Source organism: Myotis daubentonii, chromosome 12 (genome assembly GCF_963259705.1).
Source record: "Myotis daubentonii chromosome 12, mMyoDau2.1, whole genome shotgun sequence".
In the NCBI taxonomy this organism is placed as follows: domain Eukaryota; kingdom Metazoa; phylum Chordata; class Mammalia; order Chiroptera; family Vespertilionidae; genus Myotis; species Myotis daubentonii.
Window position 1 is genome coordinate 69592731 of NC_081851.1, and position 16900 is coordinate 69609630.

The window sequence follows — 16900 nt, forward strand, 5'->3', positions numbered from 1 at the left end:
TCGGGCCTGTAGCTGCCCCCCAGGCCGTCTCCCAAATGTGCAGAAGAGATCAGTTGATTGTTGGGCCCCGTGAGAGTTCTAACCTGTCTGAGGCGACTGGTGGCCTGCCCTTCCTTGCACAGTAGCTCACCACCTGGGAAGAGCAGCCCTGGACAGGCCACCTCTGTAGGACCTCGTGACCCTGCGTCACCCTCAGGCAGGTTCCTTATCCTCAGCACTGTGGACGTGTGGAGCCGGAGGACGTGTGGGGACGGGGGCTGTTTTCTGCATTGTAGGATATTTAGAAGCATCCTTGACTTCTACCTCCTAAATTCTAGCGCTGGCCACCCCCACCCCCGGTCCCTAGCAGCTAAGATGACCAATTAAGAAGCACTGCCCTGAGCCCAGAGAACCTTTCCCGATGACACCACGGTGAGCCCCCAGGCATTCCCAGAATCCCTGATTCTGAGGTGGGATGGATGACAAAAGATTTCCAGGAACCTTCCCGCACAGGCCGCTCCTCTGCACGTCTCCCGCTGTGCGGGTGTCACTGCCGGCTCTCCCTACTGCACGCGCTCTCCCAGGCTCTGCTCTTCCTCCACAGTTGTCCAGTCTGGTCAGTGTTTTCTCCAAATGCTGGCTTATATCTCTTCTTTCAGTTCCCATCACCATTCTTCGTTCCAGCCTTCATCATCTGTCACCTGGTCCGTGGGGAAAGCCTCATAATAAGCCTCTTTGTCTCCTATCTCTTGCCTCCCAGCCCCTCCTTCACATTGCGCCAGATTCCTGAAGGCAGATCACGCTGCCCACGTCATTCCCTCTGCCGCCACCTAGAGCAGGTCAGCAAGCTTTCGCTTGAAGGACTAGATCGTACATATTTTAGGCTTTGTAAGCCAAACCAGAGATATTATATAAGTACTTATATAACCACTTAAAGCCATTTCCAAATGTAAAACCAGTCCGGCTAGTATGGCTCAGTTGGTTGAGCGTCTACCCAGGAGGTCACCGGTTCAATTCCTGGTCAGGGCACATGTCCATGTTGCGGGCTTGATCCCCAGTAGGGGGCATGTAGAAGGCAGCCAATCCATGTTTCTCTCTCATTTGATATTTCTACCTCTCTCTCCCTCTCCCTTCCTCTCTCTGAAATCAATAAAAAAAATCTTTTAAAAAAGTAAAGGCATTCTTTCTTATGAACTACAAAGAAACAGGTGGTGAGCTGGATTTGGCCATGGGCCGTAGTTTGCCCATTCTGTGGCCTAGTAAATAAACTTGATGTCCAGGCATTTACGGCTCTGCATGATTGTGGCCCACACTTCTCTTTCCCACCGCATAGCTTCATGCTCCCCACACCACTCCTCATCCCCCATGCACAGCCTCCTCTCCGCCCAGGCACCTGTGTTCATGCTCTTGCCTCACCTGGATCGCCTTCCTGAGCCTTTTCTGTCTGTTGAAATTATACCCCTCAAGATGCACTCAGATGCCACGTCTCATGTTCCAGGAGGTCAGGGCTAAACCCTCTCGTGTCTGTGCTGCTTTCTCTCTGTACCCCCGGGTGGGCACGGGTTTCCTCCTTCTCTGTATGCTGCTTGCATACATGCCCAACTGCCTCCGGAGCTCGTGAGCCTGCCGAGTGGAGACGTTGCCCCTTCATAGCCCCAGCACCTTGCAAAATAGAATAATGGCAGGCAGTACTCTGTGAGCTGGTGGGTGAAGCATTGAATGTTCTTCCTCACCAACATGTTAAAAGATTAATATCCATTTTACATATGAAGAATCTGAGGTGCCAGAGAGGTTAAGTTGCCCAAGATCACACAGCTAGTAAATGGCAGAGCTGGAATCCAAATCAGATAATCAACTGCAGAGCCTGGGCTCTGCCACGATATTATGTATAACCAGGGACTCAGCAAAGAGTGGTAGTGTTGGAAAAGGATGCCATACTACGCCATACAGGTTTGGCCTACCCATACGTGGCATTTAAATCTGTCTCATTGAGCCCTAGCTGGTTTGGCTCAGTGTGGATAGAACGTCGGCCTGTGGACCAAAGGGTCCCAGGTTCGATTCCGATCAAGGGCATATGCCTTGATTGCAGGCACCTCCCCAGCACGGGCCCTGGTCAAGGTGCATGCAGGAAGCAGCCAATTGATGTGTTTCTCTCACATCAGTGTTTTTCTCTGTCTTTCCCTCTCTCTTCCACTCTCTCTAAAAGATCGATGGAAAAATATCCTCGAGTGAGGATTAAATAAATAAATAAACTTGACTCGTTGGATTTGATAATCACTGATAGGTTCTGGCTGCCTACAGGATCAGTGATTTGGCTGCCTGGATAAGGACCATGCTCTCCCGGGAGCCTGTTTTCTTGTTTCCAGTATGCAGTCGGGGTGTCTGGTATTCGCTTTATAGGGATTTTTCCCGAAAATGAAGTTCCTAATCATTTTGCTCAGAACTGGCTTTGAAATCCTGCAATGAGAACTAATGGGACAGCATTTTCCAACCGAGGGGGACAGACTCGGAGAGACAAACAGAAAGAGGGGCATTCTAGCCTTGGGCTTTATGAGCCTCCCTCTCTGCAAGTTTACCTTTCAGCTTTCCTTTGATCTTTGGGTTTATGGTGAGTTTTAATAGGTTGTTCTTTGTCTGAAGAGCTTACTATGCTCTCCTCTACGCCTTAGAAAGATAACCAGTCACCCTGCCCCCACCCCTTTAAGCCTTGGGGCAAGCCTTGTCTTCTATGTAATTTAGTTTGACTTGAATAGGGACAGAATCATGAAGATCGAGGACCATGACTTTCCACTGGTTGCCAACTGTGCGATCACAGAACTTCCAGCAACCCTGCGCTGGCTGTTTCCTGTCTGCGCCGCCTTCCCCACCAGCCACCGCAGGGAGGCAGGTTGTGCGTTAGCGCCGCATTTCCTGAGGTGGCGTGGGAACACATAGGTGTCAGCCCTCTGCGGAAGGACCTCAAGGCAGACTCTTTGGTGGCCATAACTTTCCGACAGACACGTTAGGTAAATGTGTATTCACGGTGATGACAAGAGAAGAGAGACATAAGACTGCAGCCCTTCTCCCTGGTGTTTAGAGCCAGGCTTACCTTTAAATGCTACACTGCACTCAAGTGTTTGCTAAGACAGGAAGGTCTCCAGACATCTTCTTTACCTGTGTTTTTTAAAATATGTTTTTATCAGAGAGGAAGGGGGGGGGGGGAGAGAGAGAGAGAGAGAGAGAGAGAGAGAGAGAGAGAGAGAGAGAGAGAGAAGCATAAATGATGAGAGAGAATCATTGATAAGCTACCTCCTGCACGCCCCATACTAGGGGTTGAGCCTGCAACCTGGGCATGTGCCTGACCAGGAATCGAACCATGACCTCCTGGTTCATAGGTCAACACTCAACCACTGAGCCACGCTGGCCAGGCCTTTACCTGTTTGAATTCACCCCAGAGCGAACCACGGCCTGCCGCTTTGCTCACTGCACCCTGCTCTCCACCAGCCGCTCGCTTCCACCCCTGCCCTGACTCCCAGCCTCCTAACTCTGGTCGTGTCAGGCAGGTATTTTCACGTCTTGCAGCAAGACAGCCAGTGCAGCATCAGATCAGCCTCTCCTTGTACTTCCGTGTTCGAGGAGTCAGCTGCATTTTCCTAGCAGAGCCAGCCAGCACCAGCTCAAAATAGTGTGTGGGTGTTTTTCTCTTCACCTTTTCTGGAAGAAGAAAAATGTACAAAGTCCATTCCTTCTACCTCCCAGTTCTCTATACCTTTATGGTCGCCCCGCCTGGATTCCGGGCTTAGAGCTCCTTACCCCCAAGGTTGTTTTGGGGGTTTTCTGAGAGGGCCTCTGAAGATTGGCGGCAAAGAGGCCGGTCTGTTTAATTTAAATACACTGCAGCAAAATGAAGGTAATTGTCCACACAGGCCATCTGCTACCTGGCAGGTGTCCATGAGTCAGAGAGAGAGAAATGGAGACTAAAGTGTCTCCTTCGGTTACCATGATAACCGCTCCGCTCAGAGTCTTAGTTGGGGGGGGGGGGGGGACGGGGCGAGGAGGGAGGGTGTGCAGTTAGCTTGGCTACCAGGGCACCATCTCAGAATCAGCCTTGTGCCACAAGCCTCTCTGGGCTTGATTACCTCACTATAATGTGCACCAAAGAGATTTTTTTAAAAAATTCATTCCTGTTCCATAAGGAAAAAGAAGGGAATGCAGCCCTACTGTGTGCCAGGCACCATGCTGGGGATGCCTAAACATGGCCCAGAGCAGCGCCTGTCATTTCCCACGAAGGCAGCGCCTTTCTCCCTGCGGCCGGCTCTCTCTTCCCAGCGTGTGAGTCCCTGTCTCTGCCCAGGTGCCAGCTGTGGGGAAGGATCAGTGTCCTCAGGTGACCTTCTCTGGCATCCTCTGCACCTGTTGGCTCCAGTATGAGGTTTGTGTTCTAGACAAGAAGCCAAGTCGTAATTACGTTTCTCACATTCCTCACCCTTATTGGAAATGGACTGTCCTGTTGAAACTCAGGGTGAGCTTCAGCAGTGAGAAGTCTTGACTGACCCGTGTTCCTTCTGGCTCAGAGACACTGTGCTGTGCTCCCTGTCTGCCTTGGTTCCTCCCAGCAGTTTGAGGCGATTAGAGGACCCTGGAACCAGCCTTAGCCTTTCTACTCATCTGCTTGTGACCTTATGACCTCAGTAGACCCCCAGTCTCCTCAAATATGGAAAGGAAGGTTGGGCTAAACCAGAGACTGTTTTCCTGGGGTCGTGAACCCTCTGAAGTTATGAGCATAATTTCTGAGCTATTTTCTTAGAACACGGTGCATAGCTTTCTCAGGTTCTCCATTTTTGCTGATTCAGAAGTGAAGAGCCAGCAGACTAAAGAGCTTCTCAGATTATAACATGTCTCTAGCTCTGTATTTTCAGCAGAATTGTTTCCAACTACAAGGGACCTCTGTGTTCAGGGAGCCTGAGGTACAGGGCACTTACTGTGTGCAGTTAGTGGTTAGACACGTGGGGGGCCTGTGCTGCATTCAGGCCTTCGTTGCAGGTTGTATTTCAATAAGATCCCGCTGTCCTCGCTTCAGGAAGCCTTGACACACCAAGTAGCACACTGCAAAGCTTCCTTGCTTCCCAGGCTAACTGCCCCTTTCCTGGCAGCCGAAACCCAGAGGCACACGGTGGTTTTATACCCTCATTGGTTAGCCGATTCCCATCCCAGAGCCACCTGACTAGTTCCTCCACCTTTTCCAGCTCTGTGTGGTTCTCAGGTTCCCATAATCTCAAGGTCCCAGCTGTGATGCTCCCCCCGCCTCCTCCTGTGCCACTTCGTCTACATTGGTTTGCATGGAGTGCAGTGCTTGGCGGCCCCTGGGGAGGGCCTGCCCCTCTGAACGGAAAGCCCACCTGTGCTTCTGCGGCGAGGTGCCATCGCCCAGCACAGTGGCCCGGCTTGGCTTTCAGTGCTCCTCTGGCCCTGGCCTACCGAGAGGGCAAAGAATGAGCAAACCTGACGCGGCTCACAGGCGGCTCTCAGCCTGCCGAGAGCGTTGCTCTGCCCTCAAGCACTGTCTCGAACCCCAGGAGCTTCATACTCGTGAAGGAGGCAGTGTGGTGCAGTGGGAGGGGCATGGCTTAGAAGTCAGGGGTCCTGGGTCTGTCTCTCTTGAAGTAGCCCCACCCTGCACAGTAGCCTCTCCCTGTACCTCCTCACAGCCTTCCTTTGCCTGAGGCCGACATGGGCATTGTCTCTGTTGTTGACTCCACTTGTGAGAAAAAGGTAATTTAACACAGGAAACGCCATTCTGTGACCCTGAGGTGGCTGCTGAGACCCTCGGAGGAGGATCCATCACCAGCATGTATGTCATCGTGACCGAAGCAAAGCCATGATTACTTGGCGTTTCTGAGATGCGGTAACTTGGCGAAATCGTGGAAGCATAGAATTTTATGTCTGAAAAGTACTTCAGAGACCATCTCATTGATGCCTCTCAGTTTATAAATGAGAAGACTGAGCCCCATAAAAGTCTCAGCGCATGTGCTGCAGTCAGAAGAAAAACCAGGGCCCCTGACTTCTAAGCGCGCCCCTCCCACGGAATCACGCTGCTCCCTAAACTCTCCCCGAGGCGGGTGCGAGCCAGGTGCCGGCTCAGAGCCTGCAGCTTTCCCTCTTCTTCTGAGTCACTGACTTCGCAGCTGAGAATGTGCTGCAGGTCCTGTAACTATGGACGGAGTTAAAAGGTGGAGACTCCAGTGTCAGGACAAACTAATACTCGGGGACTTAGGCACACACTCAGATCCGAAAAGGCTTTCTTGATCAAAATGCTTACCTTTCTTCTCATCACATTCATGGCCCTTTCTCCTGAGGTCTGTGTCCTCTCCGAGAGCCTGTCAGTATGGTTTCTTATGCCCCCAGATTCTCAATCAGAAGTCCTCAGATGGGACTGATACAATATTGCATAAAGAAAAAGATGAGCCATCCCATATGGGTTACTATCACTGCGTGATAACTTACCCCAAAACCTAATGGCTTAGAAGAACAAATATTTATTAACTCAGAGCTTCTGTGGGTCCTTAGCTGGGTCCTCACAAGCTGAGGGGCAGGACCTCTCACAAGACTGTCATCATCACCTCCAGGCTCAGCAACCTGCACTGTTGTTGGCAGGACTCCTCCGGGTTAATGGACTGAGGACCTCTGTTCAATGCGGCTGATGGTTGGAAGCCACGCTCAGCTCCTCGCCACGTGGGCCTTTCCACAGGGCAGCTCGCGAGATGACAGCTGGCTTCACCAGTGTGAAAAACCAGGAGAAAGCGAGACGGGGGTCGGGGGGGGGATTGGGGGGGCGAGGAGAGCAAAACAGAAGTCACAGTCTTTTATAACCGAGTCTCGGAAGTATCCCATTTCCCTGATTCATGAGAAGCAGCCACCGTGCCCAGCCTACGTTCAAGGGGAGGGGATGGCACAGGAGTGAGAGTAGAGGGCAGGGGGTCATTGAGGCCATCTCTGAGGTCTGCCCCCACATGTGCTTATCTGGTCAAAGCATTTCAGTGCAGCTCCGTCCACGACTGAGCGTGCGTACTCCCAGGAGATGATGGCCTGCTCTGCCTCCTCCGGCAGGTGCTGGCCCACATCTCGCTGAGGGAGGTGGTTCGTACTCGCCGCATGCGCAATGCTGGGTTTCCCTCTGGGACGACAGGTACCCGTCATACAGTGAAGGGACTTTGAGTTTCACAGGCCGCATACTCAGGCAAAAAAAAAGTGTTTTCTTTGTCTTCACTGGGCTTGATTTCCCTCTTGAGTGCTCATTGTCTGAGCTGCACACTGGGTCTCGGCGTGTCCAGGCAAACTGAAGCTAGTCTTAGAGATTCTTCCCCATCCCGTGCCCGAGGTTGGCGCTGCGCCTTGGGGGCTTATGCTGGGTGCTGTTCTGTCAGCTCCAATTGGGTCTCTGCTGAGGCCACATGTCCTTTGCTTGTGGGCAGGCCTGATTCTCAGGGGCAGCACTCCCTGCCCCGTGGCTGAGGCATCTACATTCATGGCTCCCCCAGCACCCAGGGTTCTCACACAATCTCATTGAGGTTCTAACTCTGTAACTGAGACAACTTTAGGCTCTTTGTCCCAGGGCATTAGCTAACGGGAAAGCCATCAGCTACTGGGGTACATGGGGACCTTTCTTGAGGCTGCCCAAGCAACCTGGGCATCGACCTTTATTCTGGTCCCCTCAACCCTCGGAGAACCCAGGAAAGGCCTGGCTTTGCCAGTGCCCACCATGTCTGTGACCTCCCGCATCCCCAGCTGCTGGCTCACAGCTCTTCCTGCACAGCCAGGCCTCTGCAGTGACTTTCTCTCCTTTTCTGCAGCTTCTCTCCCACTTTCCTTGTCTAATTTGAGTTGGGGCTGAAACCACTGGATCTGGCTGTTCATAAGCACTTTCCAAAGTAGAATGGCTTTTATGCTTTATTTCCCCAAACGGGGTGATGGTAATTATAGGGGAAAAGGTAGCAGTGGTTCCACAAAAGACAATGACTAAACGATGATAATGTTATCTAGCCAAAACAGTATTCCTAAGGTGTATTTAAACTAGTATTAAAAGATATATACCCTGAAAAGTAAAGAATAATAAATGTTTTACAACCACTGACAAAAAAAAAATAGAGTATTTCACAAGATAGAACATGTTTAATTGTCATTGGAAAATTATAAACGTTAAGCAGTAGTAAAAAGCGCAAAAAGAGGTTTTGTAGTGTTCCATTACATTTGGATAAGCCACATGTTGTTAAGCCAGCCACCCGTCAGTGGACTTTTGGATCATTTCCACTTTTGGCCTATTAAACTGTTGTTAATGAACATTTGTGTACAAGTTTTGGGTGACATATGTTTTCATTTCTCTTGGGTATATACTCAGGAGTGAAATTGCTGGGACATATGGTAAGTTTATGTTGAACATTTTAAGAAACTGCCACAGTGTTTTCCAAAGTGGTTGTATCCTTTCGCAGTCCCGTCGGCAGTGCACGAGGGTTCCAGGTTCCCGCAGCCCGTTCGTCTTTTTATTGTAGCTGTTCTAGTGGGTGAGGGCGTCTCATTGTGATTGCAGTTCTCATTTCCCTCATCACTACTCGTGTTGAGTATTTTTCATGTGGATGATTAGCCCATTTGTACATCTTTCTTTGGTGAAGTGTCCAAGTCTTTGTTTTGTAATTGGGTTGTTTATCTTCTGATTCAGTTGTTAAGAGTTCGTTATGTGTCCTGAATTCAGGGGATGGGGTTTTTTTTTTGGTTTATATTTTGTGTTTCAGCTTTATAGTTGACATAAAATTGTAAGATACTTAAAGTGTTCATGTGGTAATTTGATATACATCATGAAGGGATTCCCCCATCTAGTTAATTAACAGACCCATCTATCTATATCTATCTATCTATCTACCTATCTATCTATCTATATCTTTTTGCATGTGAGTATGAAATGCAAGTTCTACTCTCTTAGCAAATTTCTATTGTATAATACCATGTTAGCAACTATAGTCTCCATATTATACTTTCGATCTTCACACCTTACTTACCTAATAACTGAAAGTTTGTACCCTTTTACCAACCTCTCCCTATTTTCTGCACCCGTCAGCCCCTGGCAACCACTTTTCTCTTCTGTTTCTATGAATTTGACATATTTTAGATTCCAGGTCTAAGTGATACCGTGCAGTATTCATCGTGTTCCGTCTGAGTCATTTCATTTACATAATATGCTCAAGGTCCACCCATGTTATCACAAACAGCAGGACTTCCTTCTCCTCAGGGCTGAGTAAGGTTCCCTTATATGTACACACCACATCATCTCTCTCCATCTAGGTTGTTTCCATATCTTAGCTATTGTGACTAATGCTGCAGTGAATATGGGGTATTGATTCCTTTTCAAGATCCCATTTTCATTTTATTTGCATATCTACCCGGAAGTGGAATTGCTTTTAGGAACCTCCATACCAGTGATGGCGAACCTTTTGAGCTCGGCGTGTCAGCATTTTGAAAAACCCTAACTCAACTCTGGTGCCGTGTCACATACAGAAATTTTTTGATATTTGCAACCAGAGTAAAACAAAGACTTATATTTTTGATATTTATTTTATATATTTAAATGCCATTTATTTGATATATTTAAATGCCATTTAACAAAGAAAAATCAACCAAAAAAATGAGTTTGCGTGTCATAGGTTCACCATCACTGCTCCATACTGTTGTCCATAGTGGCTGCACCAAATTACATTCCCACCAGCAGTTCACAAGGGCTCCCTTTCCTCCATGTCCTCACCCACACTTTATCTCTTGTCTTTTTGATGATAATTTCTAACAGGGGTGAGGTGACATCTCACTGTGGTTTTAGTTTGTATTTCCCTGATGATTTGTGATGTTGCTCACCTTTTCATGTACCTGTTGGCCAGTTATTTATATTTATGTCTTCTTTGGAAAATGTCTGTTGAGTTGCTCTGCCCATTTTTTAATTGGATTGTTTGTTTTTTGCTGTTAGGTTGTATGAGTACTTTTTAAAAAAATATATTTTATTGATATTTTACAGAGTGGAAGGGAGAGGTATAGAGAGTTACAAACATTGATGAGAGAGAAACATTGATCAGCTGCCTCCTGCACACTCCCCACTGGGGATGTGCCCGCAACCAAGGTACATGCCCTTGACCAGAATCGAACCCGGGACCCTTGAGTCTGCAGGCCGACGCTCTTCCATTGAGCCGAACCGGTTAGGGCTGTATGAGTTCTTTATATTTCTCAATATTAACTCATTATCATATGTAGTATATGACTTGCAGTTATTTTCTCTCGTTCAAGTTGCCTTTTCATTTTGTTGATGGTTCCCTTTGCTGTGTGGAGCTTTTTTGTTTATGTCCCACTTGTCTATTTTTGCTCTTGTTGCCTTTGCTTTTGGTGTCAGATCCAAAAAAATTATTACAAATACCCACAAGTTCCTTATCACATATAATTTGCAAATGTTTTCCTCAGTATATGGCTTATCTTTTTGTTTTTCTTAGTAGGGTCTTTTTTTTATAATATTTTATTGAGATGTAATTTATATAACATACAATTCACCCTGTTTCAGTGTTAATATATTCACAGAGTTGTACAACTATCGTGACAACCAATTTTAGAACAATTTATCACCCCCCCCAAAGCATCCCATACCCCTTAGCACTCTATTCCTCATTCCTTCCAAGCCCCCAGCCCCAGACAAACACTAATCTACTTTTTATCTCTATGGGTCTGCCTCTTCTGAACATTTTATACCAATGGAATCAAACAAGGGGTGGTCTTTTGTAACTGGCTTCTTTTACTTTGCATATTTTCAAGGTTTCTCCATTTTGTAGCATGTATCAGTACTTTGTTTCTTTTATTGTCAAATCATTTCATTCAAATCATTCATCAGTTGATGGATATTTTGATTGTTTCCACTTAGGGGTATTATGTATAATGCTGCTGTGAACACCTGTGTACAAATTTTTGCGCAGATATATATATAGAAATGGAATTTCTGGGTCATGTGGTACCTAATGTTTAACCTTTTGAGGAATTACCAGACTGTTTTCTAAAGCAGCGGCACCATTTTAGATTCCTACCAGCAGCTCATGAGGGTTCCAGTTTTCCGCATCCTCGTCAACACTTGTTATTGTCTGTCCTTTTTATTGTAGCCGTGCTGGGGTGTGACTTGCTATCTTCTTGTAGTTTTGATTTGCATTTCCCTAGTAGCTAATGATGTTGGGCATCTGTTCATGTGCTTATTGGACATTTGTATATCTCTGGAGAATGTCTATTCAGATCCTTTGCCCACTTTTAAATTAGATTACTTGTCCTTTAATTATTGAGTGTAAGAGCTCTCTACATATTCTAGATACAAATCACTAATCAGATATATGATTTGCAAAATTTTTTTATTATGAGTTGTCACTTCACTTTCTTAAAGGTGTCCTTTGAAGAAAAGTTTTTAATTTTGATGAAGTTTATTTTTTGTAGCTATGCTTCTTGTCATATCTAAAAAGTCATTGCCTAATCTTTTCCTCTAAGAGTTTTATAGTTTTAGTTCTTGTATTTAGTCTGACCCATTTGTGGAGTTTTTATATGTAATATGAGTTAAGGGTCTAAGTCAGCCGTGGGCAAACTACGGCCCACGGGCCGGATCCGGCCCGTTTGAAATGAATAAAACTAAAAAAAAAAAAAAAGACTGTACCCTTTTATGTAATGATGTTTACTTTGAATTTATATTAGTTCACACAAACACTCCATCCATGCTTTTGTTCCAGCCCTCCGGTCCAGTTTAAGAACCCATTGTGGCCCTCGAGTCAAAAAGTTTGCCCACCCCTGGTCTAAGTTCATATTTATTTGTATCACGGAAAAATCTCAAAAAGTGTGCTAAGTGATAAAAGCCAATTGCACAATGATATGTGCAGCATGATGCCATTTATACAAAATTTAAAAGCATGAACTGTCATATATTATTCATAGTTACACATACTAGTATACACATAGGTAAAACACTTCACACCAGAATCTTTGATAATGGTTGCCTATGAAGGAATAAGATGAGGGGACTGGGATTGGAAAGAATTGGTGATGAAAGGAGTCTTCAGATTTATCGGCAGTATTTTTAAGCTGAAATAATTTTGATACCATATCAAGTTATTAATTTGGGCAGTATATTATGTTATACTTTTTAGCTTCCTCTTTTTTTTACATTTCTCTAAACACACGCACACACGGATCTAAGTAGGACGATGGAGAACAAGCTGTTTTGTTTAGCCCAGTGCCCTCACTGGTGGCAGCATTGAGGTGAGGCTTTGTGCAGACAGCCCGTCAGCCTGTTCAAGCAGATTCGGGGTATGGGGGAGAGTGGAGGGCAGGGGGAGCAGGTTAAGCTAGATCTCAAAAAAATCATTATTTTCATTTGAACTCATTAGCACACTTGGCGTATGTTTTTCCAATTTTGCTTCCGCAGAAAACCCTAGTCTACCTGCCACATTCAGTTTCCCTTGCTCTGAAGGACAGCAGAGCCCAAACCTCAGTGAGCTCCCTTTAGAGCAGAGGTTCTCAACCTGTGGGTCGCGACCCCTTTGGGGGCCGGACGACCCTTTCACAGGGGTCGCCCAAGACCATCGGAAAACACATATATAATTACATATTGTTTTTGTGATTAATCACTATGCTTTATCTTCAATTTGTAACAATGAAAATACATCCTGCATATCAGATATTTACATTATGATTCATAACAGTAGCAAAATTACAGTTATTAAGTAGCAACGAAAATAATTTTATGGTTGGGGATCACCACAACATGAAGAAGTGTATTAAAGGGTCACGGCATTAGGAAGGTTGAGAACCACTGTATTACTTCCCAGCTGTGACCCAAGCCCCTCTCAGACCCTCCACAGCTGCTCTGCTCAGCCTGCGCACCTGGAAGGCCTGCGCGCCTCTGTGCTAGCCTCGCTCTCCCTCCCACTCTCCCCCATTCTTCCCGTGTTTTCTCTCCCTCTTCTCCCTCCTCCCCTTTTGTTTCTCCCCCTCTCCCTCTCTTTTTTTCCTTTTCTTGCTCTCTCCAGTCCTGGAGGCAGCCTGACTCCCTCCTTGCTGATGTGGCCGTGCCCTGCATTGCCCCACGGAACCGAAGCCCTGCCGGCCGGCTCAGGTTGCCGAGGGAGAAGGGCGTCTCCCTTCTTCAAAGAGGTAAGATACCTGAGATAACATTTCATCTCTCTGATTCTCCCAGGCCCAGGCCACAGGATCGCCACACACGTCGCCCACTCACGGAGGCAGCCGCCCAATGCCCATGCCCGTCCGCTCCACATCTGCTGGCTCCACGCCCACCCACTGTCCGCAGGAGCCCCTGAGCGGAGGCGGGGGCGACATGCAGGAGGCCTTTGCACAAGGTCAGTTCCAGGAGCAGAGTATGGCCGGGAGCTGAGCGGGCTTGGGAACAGATTCTTACTGAGATTTTTCTAGAATCACTTCTTCTGTGTGCTTAGGTTTAAGTGACCAGGTTTTTACACGCAGTATAAGTAAGTCAAGTAGATGGGCTGGGCTCCAGCGGGAGGTCTGCAGGCTGTGGGCGTGCGCGCAGAGCAGCTCTCTGGGTTTCCGTGCTCTTTTTCAGGGTTGTGAGAAGTGCCCTACCCTCTGGACTTTGCTTCCTCCAGAGCAATTGGCTGGAATAGTTCCCAGAGTCACGCGCTTGCCCTGGAAAGTCTTTGGGGGAAGCAAGAGAAGGAAGGGCGGCACTCTGCACGGGACCTTGCTGAGGGCATTCCGTGTCAGAGTGTCAGCCGTCGGAGGAGCTGGCAGCCAGCGTGCTCCGCAGTTGGGGGAGGATGAGCGGCCAAGGAGTCCTGCTGGGGCGGAGACAGACACAGAGAGGTGGGGGGCACAGGAGAGCGAGGCCCCGCGAGGACCGAGGAGCACCTTGGAGTGATGTTCGTTCTGGAACCCGACTCTTTGGATGGCGGCTGAGAAGCTTGGAGCTGGCAGGGCCCTGCTCTTTAGGTGGAGGAGGGCAGGGAGGAGGAAGTGGACTCGGGTACCTCGCGTGGCCGGGGCCCATGTCCCCTTGGGCGCGCTGCCCTGTCGCAGGGCCTGGCAGGCCGAGTCATGGGCTCTGCTCTCTCGTATCCACGCCCACCCACCTGGCATCGCCATCTGCTCTGACTCCCCTCAGGTACGAGGAGAAACCTCCGCAATGACCTGCTGGTGGCTGCTGACTCCATCACCAACACCATGTCCTCCCTGGTGAAGGAGCTCCAGGCAGGTGAAGCCCAGAGCTCCCACCCGCCCGCGCCTCCCTTCTCGCCGCGGGGTAAACCGTCACCACAGGGCACAGACCACCTCCTCTCACCACCCGTCCTCTGCCTTCTAGGAGCCACTGGCTGCCTCCGCCCTGAGCGTCTCTTCCACGCGGGGTCAATAGAGACAGTTGCACACTGAGGTTTCTCTGACGAGTACACCGCATGGGGCACACACAGTGCAGGATTTAAAGGCATTTAGGCCTCTGAGTTCAGGGAGGCACCTCCTCCCTGAGTGTGTCTCCCCAGGGCCCCCTCCCCCCCCAGCTCTCTCCTAGGCCCTGACCCCGGCTCTTTCTGCAGCTTTCCTGGAGGGCTGGCGCCGGACCAGCCACACAGCTTCTGGACTCTCTCCCAGCTGCCTTTCTGCTTCCCCTCTCTGATTTGGTTTTGAAACCCTATTCTCTCCTTTTGTCCATGGCTAGGCTCTGATTCCACTTGAAGTTCGTGACCTGAGTCTGTTGCCTCCTCCCCTCCCCGAGTTCAGTGTCCACTGTGACTTCTCTCTGTCTCTCCGGCACTTGGCTATTTCATTGATTTTCCAAAGACCCTTTCTCTTGGCGTTTTTCCCCTTACATAAAACCCAGGAAAGAGAGGAAAATAGAAGGCCGTTCCCATACCATCACATCTTTAAGAATCCCGTGACGCCGTCAGCTCTGTAGCGGCCAGAGATTTGCCAATTTCTTTGCAGTGGTCAGTTCCCCTGCTGTGTACTAACCAAGTGGTTCCCTCCCTAAGGGCTGTAGGTCACTCGTTTACTAGCATGTGGCTCTTTTGTTTCTTTTGACCTAATGTAATGCTTTTAAATGCCTTGAAGTAGCTTAGGGTTATTCATTAAAAATATAAAGCCGTTTCTCCATGGACTATTCAAACACATACACTTACTCAGACACAGACATCGAAACCACCCGTCCATGCTCTTCAGGACGGCCAGCCTTCTGGTTCCACGCCTTTAGTGTCAGGGACTAGCCAGGGTCTGGCCATGGCTTCGCCCCCGAACCTGCCTGTTGTCTTTTAGGGGAGAATCAGTGTGTGGCCGGGGTTGGTTTTTCCAGAGCAGTTAAGATCCAGTCCTCCTGTGCAGGGAGCGTTTTGGGGACACTGTCCGATTCTGGTGCTACTTCTCAGCCCCTGTCAAAAGCACCCCCTCCACGCACACATAGACAGAAGCAGTGACTGCGTCGAAGTGACCTCACAAGTGATTAGAAAGTGCCTTCTATTAGAGCTCCCCTCAGGTTTCAGAAACCCCACTTTTAAAGGGAATTTCTTAAGGAATTTCAGGCCCAAGAAATTAGCTACACGTGTGCCTCTTGGCAGCTTACTAGGGTCTATGCAGAATAAGTGGCCCATGAGCTCATCACACTGGATGGGAGGTAACTGGACATCGTTAAGCACAAAGCACATGCAGGCCAAGCAGCTTCACAGAAACTGGAAGTTAGGACAGCGGTCGCCAGCCGATGGTCCATGGACCACTGGTGGTCTGTGAGGTCCGAAAGGTTGGCGGCCGCTGGCTTAGGAGATGCATGGCGACCTCTCACAGCAGGAAAGGGTGGTGGCCACGGAATTGTGCCATGTGTCTGGAAGGTGCCTTAGAGATCACGTTGTCCAGTCCCCGTACTTTAGAAATGCAGTGAGTAGTTATCAGAAAAGTAATTTGCCTAACGTTGTGCAGCTTGAAGGGGCAGAGCTGGTCCAAGAACTTAGGGCAGTGGTTCTCAACCTTGGCTGCACATTAGAATCCCCTGGGAATCTTTTTAAAATCCTGATTTCTGGGCCTCATCCTCCGGAAATTCTGTTTCTTTGTTACTAATGTTGTGGCCCCACCCCATAACAAAGAAACAGAATTTCCGGAGGATGAGGCCCAGAAATCAGGATTTTAAAAAGATTCCCAGGTGATTCTAACGTGCAGCTAAGGTGGAGAACCACTGACTTAGGGCTTCAGGACCCAAGTCGGTGCTCTTCCCACTGCCCTATCCCACACAGGACAGAACATCAAGCCCGCAGCCGCACGAGGGCCCCTTCACTGCTGCGCTGCTCGCTCTGACACTGACGTCCATAAGTAGGTGTGGACCGAGCCCACACATGGCTCAGTGTCCGTAAAATGCGGGAATAGACGTTTTTGCATGCAAGGCGGCCAGTGTCCCAGTGAATGGAAGGGCCGTCCCCCACACCCGCCCATTCTCGCTGCCACCGTGGAGCTGGTGTCAGGATGAGATCAGATGTTCAGGTTAGCTTTACATCTATTCTATACAGGGTGGACCCCTCGCTTGCCCTCCTCATCTTTTTTGAAATGTTTTCACAAAGAATGGAATCTTCAAGTTGGCCGGGATCTTAGAAGTCATTTGCTCCAGTTTGCCTCCCGATATAAAAGTCCTCTGTCTGAATCTTTCCAGTGAGCTCATCATTGGGAAGTTCTTCCTTATCAGGGAGCCACAATCGCCTTTCTGTAACCCATTTATCCTCACTCAACCCTCGAAAGCTACCCAGAGTCCGTTCAGTTCCTCCTCTTTCTGTTGCCTTTCAAGTACCTGGCAGCAGACAACAAGCAGCCTTATTCCTCAGCCTTATTCCTCTTTAGGCAGCTATCTGGGGGTTCCTTCAGCCCTCCCTAAGGCGGCGTGGTTTCCACT

The 16900-nt window shown here is 48.6% G+C and overlaps 1 protein-coding gene across 6 annotated transcripts in view; it reads left to right on the plus strand.

Moving 5' to 3' along the window:
- The window catches only part of DTNB (dystrobrevin beta), a 159683-nt gene that overhangs the window by 136277 nt on the left and 6506 nt on the right, over nucleotides 1-16900 (plus strand). For 3 of the 6 annotated variants that reach the window (XM_059660386.1, XM_059660385.1, XM_059660388.1), the window contains 2 exons: nucleotides 13205-13364; nucleotides 14147-14232. In XM_059660386.1, coding sequence (XP_059516369.1) covers nucleotides 13205-13364; nucleotides 14147-14232 — 246 coding nt within the window. Of the gene's footprint in view, nucleotides 1-13204; nucleotides 13365-14146; nucleotides 14237-16900 lie in introns of all 6 variants that reach the window. The other 3 variants (XM_059660383.1, XM_059660387.1, XM_059660389.1) reach the window with 2 other exon arrangements.